At 38.4% G+C, this 12,952-nt stretch overlaps 1 protein-coding gene and 1 long non-coding RNA gene across 6 annotated transcripts in view; one reads left to right on the top strand and one right to left on the bottom strand.

The window, feature by feature from the left end:
* The first annotated feature begins 560 nt into the window (after positions 1-560).
* LOC118832648 lies at positions 561-12,104 on the top strand. The gene is made up of 3 exons (XR_005009225.1): positions 561-1,004; positions 2,036-2,124; positions 11,826-12,104. It is a non-coding gene; the product is annotated as an uncharacterized LOC118832648 (long non-coding RNA).
* TENM1 (teneurin transmembrane protein 1) overlaps positions 11,450-12,952 on the bottom strand; it is a 448,583-nt gene continuing 447,080 nt past the window's right edge. For all 5 annotated transcript variants that reach the window (XM_036739968.1, XM_036739972.1, XM_036739969.1 and 2 more), the window contains one exon: positions 11,450-12,318. In XM_036739968.1, the coding sequence (XP_036595863.1) occupies positions 11,560-12,318 (759 nt within the window). In that variant the 3' untranslated portion in view covers positions 11,450-11,559. The remainder of the gene's footprint in view (positions 12,319-12,952) is intronic.

The following is a 12,952-nucleotide window of genomic DNA, read 5'->3' as shown; positions in this document are numbered from 1 at the left end:
TTTTAGTCAAAATGCCCTTTTTAGTGAAGTATTTTTGTGATTCATTGATTTTTTTTTAAAAAAGTATTACTTGACTTTTTTTTAAAAGCCCAGGCATGTATTACCTATTCTGTTCCATACTCAGCAAATTTGGCACTTTTGATTATATGTGGTAGTATTTCATCTTTTTTGTTTCATTCTGAAAATAATCTTGGGCATTATTCTGAAATTGGTCAGTTAAGCCTGTGAATCAATCTTGGGTAAGAAATCACAGAAGTTAAAATATGCCCATGTTGCTATTTGACTAAAGGATTTGTAATTATATGGATTTTTCTTGCCTTGCTTTGGGCCACATTCTTCCCTACCAGACCACATGAAAACTTTTATTTTTTAATGAAAGCTCTAAGTTTGAAAAAAAAAATGCTCCTGGGGCAGCTGGCTTCTTCAGGGCTTTTGTCGTTACTTCTCAGTTCCTGTTATCAAATGAGTAACTTGTCTGTAAGTAGCCCCATTAGTGTTCTTAGCATTTTATACGTATGCCCAATCTATATTGATAGAAAATTTATTAGTTAATTAATGTCTAAATTCATTTTAAAGTATAAATTCCTGAAACTGAGTCAGATTGACAGTGGTTTTAGATCCCTGACACATTAAATTGGTCTGGAGGGCCAAAAAAGTTGATGTCCTCAGAGATTGCCCTTAGAAGACTTTAAGTATGGCCATCTTACTGTATTTTCTAATTATTGTTTTGTTGTTTGATGTGGCCAAAGAATTCTTCACCAAGTGGCCAGCACTGATGATGAGCTTATCTCTAGTGTCCTTGGAAAGCAGACCTAGTAAGTTTCCAGGGCCATGCTCGAAGCATGGAAGAAGCTGCCAGAGCTTCTTTGGCATCCGTTTTCTGCTTTTGAGAATCCACAATCATCTTTGCATCCCAACTGAAGAGTCAGAGTAAGACTTGACGGATACAGCTGCTGAAGAATTAAAGTGGCTGTTTACAGGATTCGGAGAGGTGCATGGTGGATGTAAGTAGGCTGCAACAAAACATTTCAAATAGAGAACTGCTCATGTGAAAGAATGTACTATCACCAGAGAAATGTATGACTGCAAAAGGAGGTCTTATAGCATGGCAGGTTTTATAGGGAGACAACATGGATGGGTTGCAATCTGTACCTTTGGGCCAAGTACCTGCCTGTGAGATCACAGACCCCTTGTAGTAAAGGCTGAAGAACCAATGTGTGAGGACTTTGTTGGAGGTAGAGGTGGAATCTAATAGGGTGCTACAGTGCCTTCCAACTCTGAGATTGAAAAGCTGCATTTCTTCATTTCTTTGACCAAATGCCCCTTTATTCAGTAGAAAAGAGTAAAATAAAATGCCTAAATGAGGCATCGCTGAAAGCCTTCTTAATTTTTTTAGGCTGATCCAGCCATTCCTTGAAAAAGATTTTGCTCCTCTCAGGCTCCAGCGAATATATTTGCCTTCATTTCTTTGGCCAGACTCTTACTCGCGGAATTTCTTTACCATCTATTTATTGTTACCAGCATACTTGCTACTTTCCAGAAGTTAAGTTTTTTACTTTTGTAGAAACATCCTATCTTTGCCCCATTAAAAATATTGCTAATGTTACACTAGACTTGTCAAATGCTGAGTCAGGGTAAAATGATCATCTCTTACCTTCATTGGTTTAAAAGTACTTTTACATGTATATTATCTCATTTGAGCCTCACAATTACTGTAGGCAGGTGAGGTGTTATCAGCTCTTTTTCTTTTGGATGAGGAAACAGGATGCAAGGCTGTACCCAGGGCCACACAGTTTGTAAGCCAGAGAGCCAGACTTCAAAGCTGAGTCTTCCAAATCTTAGGCCATTGCCTCTTTCACTGTGCTCTGCTGCTGGCCTTTCTGGGTATAAAATCCCCAATTGGTAAACCCAGGAGGAACAGGACAGCTTAATGAATACTTGTTCATTTCCTTTGAAGTTTGTACTTAATAGAGAAGGCCTTTGGCAGGTGAAAATGCTAATAAAGAGTAAACTTAGATAATTATCTTTGTCACAGGTTGGGACTTTCACTGTTTGCGATGGTGTGTGAATAAGACTTAGGGTGAATGCTGCTGTCTTTGGTAGAGATGATGGAAGACAAATAAGGTGAGTAACAACTTCAAAACTCCTTAACGTTTAAACATGTATTTAACATATTTCATTATTGTGCAACAAAATCCAACTTTGAGGAGGACATCAGCATCAACAAAGCCCGTTCTATCCATTGGTGTGATGTATGTCTCTTATGCCCACCACTGTCTATACCTGCCATTCTTATAAAGCACATAAATAAAAAATAGAAGGTGATGCTGAATCATCTTATTTAGCCATTTTCTCTGTTGTATACCATTAGGCCAAAGTTTTATTTAGCCACTCAATGCTAAAACCAGTATGTTTATCTAGGAAAAAAAAAGATCAGCAATTGGCCTATGTCTCGTGGTGTGAGGACTGGTATAGAGGCCATGTACTTGTTTCACTTGAAGATGATGTAGGAGAGGGGTGACTTAGAAGACCTAGAGTTTAGTCCTGGCTCTGCCACTTATTACCCTTCTGTAAGCCACATTTTCCTCATTTGTAAAATGAAGATAATTATTCTACCTTCCGGGATCATTGTTGAGTCTCAAATACTGATACAAGATGGTATTCTGTACTTGTTGCTTGTTGATCTTGTGTTGGGTTTGAGGTATACTGTTAGGAACAGTAGAATGATAGTATGATATAGCCCAGCAAGACTTAACGTTTCCTTGGAGAATACTTCCAGAAAAAGATCTTACAGCCAAGACAGTACTTAGAAGAGTGTTCAGTTGTGTAGTTGTGCGCTCCTTAGTCCTACGTATTTTTCTAGAGGAGGACAGTGTTACTGGTTTTTGACTTCCAGAGTTTTAGTTTGTTTGTTGGAAAGTATTTGAGATAACTTTGCCAGGTGAAAGGAAAATAAATAAAAACTCATTTTTGATCCCCCTCCTTTTTAAAATTAAACCTAGTAATTTATCCAGGGCGTTACTTAGCCCTAATCTCCATAGCATCTCTTGAGTGTCTACCTTTCTCCCTAGTTATGCTGCTACCATCCTCATGTGGCCCTCATTTCTACCTGTCTGCACTATTTAAAAATGTTTTATTGATGCTCTTTTATTCGTGTCTGTTATTATCTACTAATCCTGTCCCTCTCTCCCATATTCTGAGAAAAGCCTTCCTTCATAACAATGTGTCGTCAAGCAAAACCAATGAACACCTTGGCCTTGTTGGATTCCGGAACTCTCTGATAAGAGGTGGTGGTGTGTTTCATCACCAGTCTTTTGAAGTTGTGATTGGTTGCCACGCTGGCACGAGGTCTTTCAAAGTCTCCCCACGCCCCGAGCCCCATATTATTATTGTTGCCACCATGTAAACTGTTCAGGTTTTGCTCACTTCACTCTGCATCAGTTAATACAAGTTTTTCTGTATTTCTCTAAATTTATCATATTTACAATGTCTCAAGATTCAGTAAAATTCCATTACATTCATATACCGCAGTTTATTCAGCCATTTTCCAACTGATGAACACCTGTTTTGTTTCTCGTTTGTCGATCCAAAAAAAAGTGCTGTCCTAAATAGTTTATATCTACGAGTCTGTTGCCTTTGCATTTGACCTCCTTGGGGTTTATCCCTAATAGTAGTATTACTGGGCCAAAAGTATGTACATTTTAGTGACATTTTGGGTATGGTTTCAAACATTTTTCTGGAACGGTTGTACCAGTTCACAGCTCTACCAATAGCACATCACTGTGTCAGTCTTCTAACAATTGCTGTTTTCCTTTCATCATCTTTGCTGATCTGATGGATGTGAGGGTGGGACCTCAGCAAATGTAGCTTGTCTTCCATTCCTAGTGATTTGGAACATTTTAAAAATATGGTTATTGATTGCTTACATTTCTTAATTTGAGAAGTACCTTTCTGTTATATTTTGCCCACTTCTCTGTTGGGGAATGGCTTTTATTCTTAGATATTTGTATCACTTCTGTATGTGTCTTGGACATTAGACCTTTGTTAGAAAAATTTGTCTTGAAGGTTTTTCCCACTCGTTTGTCCACTTATTCTAACTATGCTTATTTTGCTCGTGCAGTAGCTTTTCAGTGGTGTGAAAACAAAATTGTCCCTTTATCTTTTATGATCTCTGTCCCTTGTTTAAGTAACAGTTCTCCCTTCTGTTTGTATCATTGCAATAGCAATTCACCAACAAATTCTCCGTTCTCTCTCCTCTCTGATCCATATGGTTTCTAGAATAATCTTTTTTATACTCATATATCTTGTTCATGTCACTCCTCAGCTCAAAAATATTCAGTGGCCCCTAGTTGTCTGACAAGTACAATTCAAACTCCCTTGCTTGGCATTTGAAGCCCTCCAGAATCCATCGCCACCCTACCTTTCCACCCCTCATATTCTCCCTCTTCATTCATACTCTGTGCTCCAACCAAACTGAATTTCTTCTGTGACTGAAGACATACCTTGACCTTTGCTGCCTGAGTATCTTCCCTCAGAATTCCTTATCTCTGGAATATCCTTCCTTGGCTTCTTTACATGTCATGGTACACTCAGCAGATATTAATTCTAGCCAGCTCTTATAATGCAACATAAATGTCTGATACCATTTCTGATTCCTCTAGTCAATAATGATTGCTTTGGACTTCTCTCTCATGCACCTGTCATATAACATATCGTATTAAAGCTCTTTGTATTTGAGGTTTCTATGAATTTCATGAGGGCAAGGAACTTATCTTGTCTAAACTTTGTGTATCCCTTAGTGCTCAGTACAGGGCCCTGCATACACAAGCCCTTGCCCTCAAGGAATTTACATACTAATGGAGGAAGGAAAGCATTCCAGACTTGGTGGACAACTGTGCAAAGGCACGGAGGGGGCTTATGGAGTGTTCTGTGTGAGAAGGTTATGGTATGGAGGGGAATGATGTGTGAGAAGACTGGAAAGGTAGGAAGGGTGCCAGGTTTTGCTACAGGCAATAGGGAGCCACTGGAATTTTTTGAGTAAGAGGAGTTGACGTGGTCAGACCTATGCTTTAGGAAAATCACTTTGGCAGATGGATGAAGGCTGGATTGGATTAGGGAGTGACTTGAGACAAGGAGACCAATTAGGAGGTGATTGCAGTAGTGTTGGCATGAGGTGTTCAGGGCCCGACCTAGAGTGTTGGCCATGTGAGTAGAGAAAAAGGGGTCTCTTCTATGTGAGAAATAGCATGAAAGCAGAAATGACAAGATAGGGGAACTGATAGGACCTGTAGAGTGAGTGAGGGCTTGAGGATGACAATGACATCACAAACCTGATGGTACCCCTGACAAGGATATAGAAGGTTGGAAGAGAGGTGAATTAAGAAATGTTTGTTGAATGAATGCACAGCACTCAAAACACAGACTAAGTTTAACGGTAACGGTATTTGCATTTTTGTTTTGTGTAGTTTGTTATTTAAAAGGCAGAAATACAGTTTGAAAATGGAAATGTTATGGCACTTTTGAGAACTTACAACCTTTCCTCTTGGGGGAAAGGATACCATACGTTATCGGCGACAATGCCAATTAATTTAGATATGAAAGTTAATTTCTAATGAACTTCGTGATTTCTGAGGGAATTAAAAATTAATCCCCTCCCCAGCTTTAATTATTAAGGTGCATTTCCATTTTGAGCTTATTGTGGTATATGGTGTGAGATCTTGGTGTAAACTTAATATTCGAGGAATTGTTTTCTGGTTTACTCTGTAGTTTGTATTATTGAATTTATAGTTATATAAGTCTAGACCTAGTGTGTCTTTGTAGGCGGCTTCCCAGATATTTTTGTATTTTAAAGTTATTTTGAATGATTTCTTTCTTTTTTTCTAGCTGTTTTTAATTACTATGTAGAATATATGATTGTGTGATGTTTCCTGAGTAAGCCATTATGATGCCGGAAAATTGGCATAATTTTATATTTGTTACTAGCATTTCTAGAATTAGCTTGCTTTTTTACCCTTGTATTTATTGGTAGGGCTTCCAGTATTTCTCCATTGCAGACAGTGTGTGTGTGTGTGTGTGTGTGTGTGTGTGTGTGTGTGTGTGTGTGTATATGTATACACACACTAAAAATCGTCCTATACTTTTCTATAATTTTTAGGGTCCTTATCTATAAACAAGTGCTAGATTTTTCAAGGCTTTTTCTGACTTTACATAAATCGTTGCTTCTAACAGAGTTTAGCCTCTGTTTATTTTAATATTTGGTAGATACTGGTATATTGTTATGATAAACATAACTCTTTCTTACCTGTTCATTCATACAGTTGGGATTACTAAGTTTTTTTTTGCATCATGTGCCCCTTTGTCAGTCTGGTAAAGTCTATGGGCCCTCTCTCAACATCATATTTTTAAATAATTGAAGGAAATGGTAACTTTATTAGAGAGGTTAGTGAAAATAAAGATGTAATTTTTTTCCACATAGACCCTCAGAAAAAAAATCTCCTCTGCCTAACAACATTTTCTTTGTTGTACTGTGTGTTTTAAAGTAAAAAAAAATGAAAATCTCTTTTTTATTGAAGTGATTTCTTTGGAGTCTATAACATAAATTAAGCCATAGGATATATCATTGGCCATCAGGAGCTGGTGGGGCAGTATTGACATCAAGGTGACTGTCCAGGTTACAGAGTTAGCATTAATCTTTTTGTGTCCTGTGCACTTTTCACGTTGATGTAGAGAGCATGACTTCTGTGTAACTTAATCTTGGAGAATCTCTGTGGCTGAAAAACATGTGGTCTCTGAACCGAGCTCAGCAGATGGATATGAGGAGCCTTTTGAAGTCCCTACCAGGCAGTGCAAATGAAGTGTCAGGCTAGTGAAATGAAATGGCAGGGATTTTAGGTTCCTCCCACATTTCACATTCTCCTGCCCTCTCACTCTAAATGAATTTGTACGTACACCAAGTCCCCTGGCCCTTTTTTTTGCTTCTCTTATCTTGTTTGATGGACAAGCAGAAGAAATGCTTGAAGATGCCACAATGATCAAACAGGGGCTTTGCTCAGGACTTGTTACGGGAAGTGAAGCACTTGCTGGACTTCACCTATATTCAGCTGTAGTGACACTTGGGATGGCTTTATTGTTTGGTTATTGGTGAGAAGCCACCTTTCTTTATAGGACCAGGCTAGTTTGAGACGGTAGGACACTGTGGGAATAAAACAGGACCCAATGTGATGATTGCAGTTTTATTTTTTACAAATGAAATATTCAAAGTACTTCTTTCAAATATCGACACATAATATTAACTTTAGATATTTACAGCACGTTGTTGCGATGCTCTTGTAGAAAAATGCATGCTTCTGGCTTAAAAACCAGAGCCAAATGCAAAAGACCATGTAACTGTAGCCATACAACAACCATGAACCTCTACAGTATCCAGTCACTTTTGAGCACAGGAGTTAGAGCAGAAATACAAAATCGGAAGCTAGTGTTTCCTAGCAACAATGGCTCAGGCCATGAGAACACAATTTTCAGTATGATTAGAACCTCTAACTGTTATATTGAAACTGAAAATCTTGGCATACACTGTAAACAGCTTTACTTTTCATGAGAAAGTAAGCAGCTAAAAAGAATATTTTTGTGACATAAAGGCTATGCTTCACTTTCTCACTGATACTTTTGCCAGAAGAATATTAAGATTTAGACACCGTCATGGTTCATACAAGTAAAATATTTTTTCAAGGACACAATCTGATATACTAACATTTACTTAAGAGGTTAAAATCCACCACTAAATCTAAGGAAAGATTTTAAACTGCCAAACACATTTTCTTTGACAAATAATGTAAGATGACAATTGCCAAGACAAACTCCACAGCAAGTTGAATTCTAAGTATTTTCAGTTACTGTTTAGGAAGTTATTTCCTTTTACACATAGTTGTAGACTTTGGTCCTAAATAGCTTTTGTATGAAGGACACTCTGAAATAAGTCACTGTTGTGTGGTTGAATTTTCTCCCCCCCTCCCCCCCAGAGTACAGAACCTCATAGTAGGCTCTGTCAAAGAGCTGTCTGAGCTCTTAAGTTCTAGACAGGTCAGCTAGATTGGCATGAATTTCTCCAAATAAACAAAGAGTGTTTTCCATTCAGTCTGTAGGCTTCTGTTTTTTTTTCACAAACTAAGGCATACTCCCAAATGTTTCTTCTCTCAATGCTTGGTTTCTGCACCATGGGTGTTTATCATTGAACACCATCATTATGCTTGCCATGATATATGAATGCATCTTTGCAAGTACAAACTACTTTGCCCTGACCATTTCTGAGGTGGTATTATTATGCTGAGGGCCTGGGCTGGCTAGGAAATTTTTTTAAAGCAGCATAGAATGCATATAATGAAATGCTGGAAAATGTGTATGAATAATGATAAAAAGAGAAGGCATTTAAAAAAATCAGTAAGTTAGTTTTATGTCCATCTAAGCAGTTAGCATACCAAATTATGCACTGTCAAGGTTTTTTGTACACTTGTCTATGTTGTGTAGGTTATATATTTTTATATAGTGAATATACATATTTATATATAGTCTAGATCTCCTAGATAAATTGGCGGTAAAGGAAAATTATTTTACATATTGTTTTGTGGAGCAGAGTTAAAAGAAGAATATTTGCCTAGTTTAGCATGGTAGATGGTTTTTTTAAGGTAATGCGTACATTAAAGTTTTAGTCTCATTTTCTGTAGGAGTCATGCTGCTGCTAATCCACAGTCATTAGATTGGCAACATAAAAATAATCAGCTAGATTCCTGTTAAAGTTGCATTTTGATGCTCATTTGGATGTCTAAAAATGTTTAGTGCAAAAAAATTTGCTTAAAGGAAAAATGAAATTGGTCTGGCTGGCCAAAATAAACATGGAGACGAAGTATTTACTCCCTGCCTCCATCTCAGACTGTTTCTTTCAAGTGAGAGAGTCCAGAGCCAGTCTCTCCCAGTAGCTTAGTTGAATGGTGCTTGGCTTGGTAGCTTCGGCCTCCCATGTCTCATGAGTAATTGGTGTAATGCTTCCACTTTTGTTAGGGAATGCAATGGAATTCTTTCAAATTACAGAAGAACGTTCAATGAAGGCAGTCATTCTCTGCCTTTCCCATCGAATAGGAGCTGTATATGTTAAATATATCTCTGTGGTCTCCTTTAGAAATGTCCAAAAATATCTCTTCGAATTACTACCCATGAATGCTAACCTCTTGGGGTAATAAAGAGAAAAGTGGTGTGTTTCAAGGCAGTATTAAAACCATAGCTGTAAGTAATAGAAAGTGCATTTCCTGAATGTAATACAAATAGAACTTTAAGAAACTAAAGGCACAAGCTAACTAAATATGTATTACAAACTAGAAATGCACAGTTCAAGGTAATTACTATTAAGTAAAAGCTTCAAATATTTGTTTCTAATGGATATTTAAAGCAGTTTGATACATCAGTGAATTGCAAAAAAGTATAATTGCTTAAAATATAAGTAAAATAGACTCTAATATCGACATTTGGATCAGTGATAAAATACATCACATTTATGAATGCACTTGCTGTAACAGTTCATAAATTGTTTTTTGTTTGTTTGTTTGAAAGAACGTCAGAGCCTCTACAAACTGAAGGTCCATTTTTAGGCTGGTGTGGAAGTATTCAAATGTTCGACAAGTTGGTTTGTTAGAAATGAAAGTATTCCATCCTGAAGAAATGCCGTGCCATTAATCTTGGTCTGGCTTAGCAGCTTTTTGAGATTATGAGCTTCCAAACAGACACAGACTGGAGAGTGAGAACTCTTTTGAGTATCTGTGTAAGAATGGAATGATAATCAATGCCAACCCAAAGGCTTTGGAAAGGAAACCTTTGAACACAGCCTCTCTCTCCTGTCTGCGGACCCTTGCCTTCACTTGGTTCGGCTCTTCTAAAAACCTTAGTGTGATTGTGTAATCTTGGTTTAATATGTTTTTAAAAGAAGGGGGTCAAGGACTACCTGGTGCATGTGGGTAACAATTGGAAAGACTCCAAACTGAAGTTGTGCACCCTGAACCCTCTGGGCCTATGAAAGCTCGGAAGTTGGCTTGGGGGCCATACTGTGCTGCTCTGTGTTGGCAGTTCCGTAGCCTCTCGGTACTTTATGCAGCATTTTATAGACTGTGTATCCATGGGCACAAAGCGCCCAGCTTACTGAGGAGTTTCTTTTCAAGCAGGAGTCACAGAAAAAGTATAGCTGATCTTAACAGTAATCCTGGCTAAATATTTCCAAGTCCAAAGTTAGCCAAAACCCTTCTTAGAAAATGGCCATTTTCCTAGGAAGGGGAGATGATTAGATAAGTAGGCAGACAGCAAAAATAAACTAAATCAATGTTAGATAAATGATTTGTGACTAAAAATCTGCCCACCCCACCACTTAGTTGAAATATTTGGGCTGGAGAGGCTTCTGAGTTCACTTAGTTATATGTCATAAATGTGGCTGGGAAATGTTCAATAAACAGCTGTAAAGGTTGGAAGATAAATGTGGAAGTGGGAGCACATAATGCCAACCGTTATGATGTTTGGTGTCTCTTGGGAGTTGGGCTCATTAATGCCTTTGGTAAGGTAGTTACACCATAGATGGCAGCTTGTGTAAGTAAGGAAGCACCACGTTTGGTTTTCAGGTCTTAGTTCTTATGTACTCTTCCTAGGTAGTTTTGATACCTTACTACAGATGTTTAAAATTCATACCCAGATGGTCTTTAGCAAATTACTTCTGAGTACATTAAACTCCGGTAACTCTGCATCATCAGGTATGATGCTATGACCAAACCCAATTGAGAAATGAGAGATTTCCTAGGCAGGTCACTAAATCAAGAAAGACCGAGTTTATGTAATGCCAATATATCCGGTCAATCTGGTGAACATTTTAATCCAAACAGACCATTCTGGAAAGAGTGAGTTGGCCAGATGCTTGGTATCACATAGACACGAGTACCAAGCCCACAGAAAAGTAAGTGTTGGACAGCACTCAGTACAACGTAGCATTTACTTCCAGGGAGTAAAGGGAAATGTACTCAGAGATGTGGTGGCTGAGAACATTTTCTTACTGATTCTAAAGTTTTCTATAACAGCTCTGTAAAATGGCTGGCAGTCTTTGGAAGTGCAGAGACTTTCAATAAATTTTTAAGATAGTCTTCAAGTGAAGTTGATAGTTAAATATGAAACAGCATGTCACGATAGATAACTAGAACCTTGGGTTCTTTTTGTTATCTATTTCAACACACACACCCAACACGACAAATTTAGAGTGGTGTTTTCTGAAAACTCAGTCTTTTTCATTGTTTGAGCTGTACTTGTGGTATTTTGAATACTGCCACACAAGAACTAAAAATCTTTTCTGTCATTTCTTAAAGAGTTTAAAGAAACCATATTAAAATACCATCTTCTGTCACATTGAAAGGCAGTTGGATATGTTTTTCCTCCATATTTACACATACAGAGTTCTGATCTAGAAAACCAATACAATAAACCATTTTATGTTTTAAAAACAGGCAGTCTTTGGTGACGCAAAGGCAGAGATTTCTTTTGTTACCTCCTGCCTATTTCGCTCTGTCTCATAAAGTGAATATTGTTGGCACTGTCAGAAAGTTCTAGATACTGCTCAACAGACAAGACAAAATAACCATCATAGCCTTGTACCCTCCCGGTGCTCAAAAGCTGTTGCTTCTCTCCCTCTGTCCATGCCCTAATCCCCTCCTCCCCTTCTTGCAACCTCCTCTGTTCCTTAGTCCAGGCCTGAGCAACAGCTCGCTGTCTGGCAATTTCTAACACGTGGTTCTTCTCCTCTTCTACAGTTGTTCCATACCTAATGTTAAAGCACAGAGTACCATGTTGGAGCTGTATATCTGCAAAGCGTCTTGTCCTTCCATTCATCACAGAAGTCATCTGGGACACGGTAACATTGACACCGTTCTCTAAAATCCGCCTCCCTCCTGTGTTACCTATGAGAGCCAAGTCTTCCTCCAGAGATCCAAGTTTAATGAAGTAGTGAGTATCCCGTCCGTCAATGGTGAAGTGCAGGTTTTCCAGGTAATGAGCACCATTGAGGATGGCGGCAAGTCGGCGGCTGTCTTCATTGGCCACTCCTATAATGTCAGCAGTCACTATGCCATCTTTGATGGCAAACTTTATACCTTTTCCAAATACAGATGGGATAGCGGCAAACCTGGGATGTTTTCCTCCTTCCAGACACCTTCTATCACTGTATCTGGGAGCCATAGGAAGTTGATCCAAGGAAATGAAATTTCGAAGCTGTTTTTTCAACTCGCATTGAATGCCCAGGATGGTCTGGAAAAGAGAGACAAAATTTACAGTTAGGAATGTGGCATCTGATCTGGCCATTTCAGTGCGATATGTTTTCAGTTCGATATGTTTTATTTCTGTTCTCCTCAAAGATGATGAGGGATGCAGACCCTCTGTTCTGTTATTATCAAATGATGTATAAGGTGAAGTACTATTAGCTATATTTTACAATGTGAATACAATGTGAAATTAGTATTTCTCCTATTGTTTTAATTAATGGTTTTCCATTTTTTGTATCATATACGATTAAATCATCTGCTAGTTTCTGAGTGCTTTTGTTGAACATGTTGGTGCTTCTTTATCCCTGTCTCTGAGGGATCTCTATCTTTTCCTCTCATCTGTTCTTCCCTCCTCTGTCTCTCCCTCCATCTTCTTCTCTCCTCTATCTTCCCCTCAATCTCTTCCATCTCCTTCTCTCCTCCTCTATCTTGGAAGATAGAGAGGAAGAGAAGAGGTAGAGTAGAAGATAGAGGTTCTTTCCCATCTCCTCCTCTCTCTTCCCCTCTATCTTGGAAGATAGAGGTGAGGAGGAGATAGAGCAGAAGGGAGGAGAAGACAGACTTACCTTCAGTAGGGGACCTTGGTACTTTTAAACTAAGGTCTTTTCAGGTTCTCACTT

Source organism: Trichosurus vulpecula, chromosome X (assembly GCF_011100635.1).
Source record: "Trichosurus vulpecula isolate mTriVul1 chromosome X, mTriVul1.pri, whole genome shotgun sequence".
In the NCBI taxonomy this organism is placed as follows: Eukaryota; Metazoa; Chordata; class Mammalia; order Diprotodontia; family Phalangeridae; genus Trichosurus; species Trichosurus vulpecula.
This window is presented reverse-complemented; position numbering and strand designations above follow the sequence as displayed.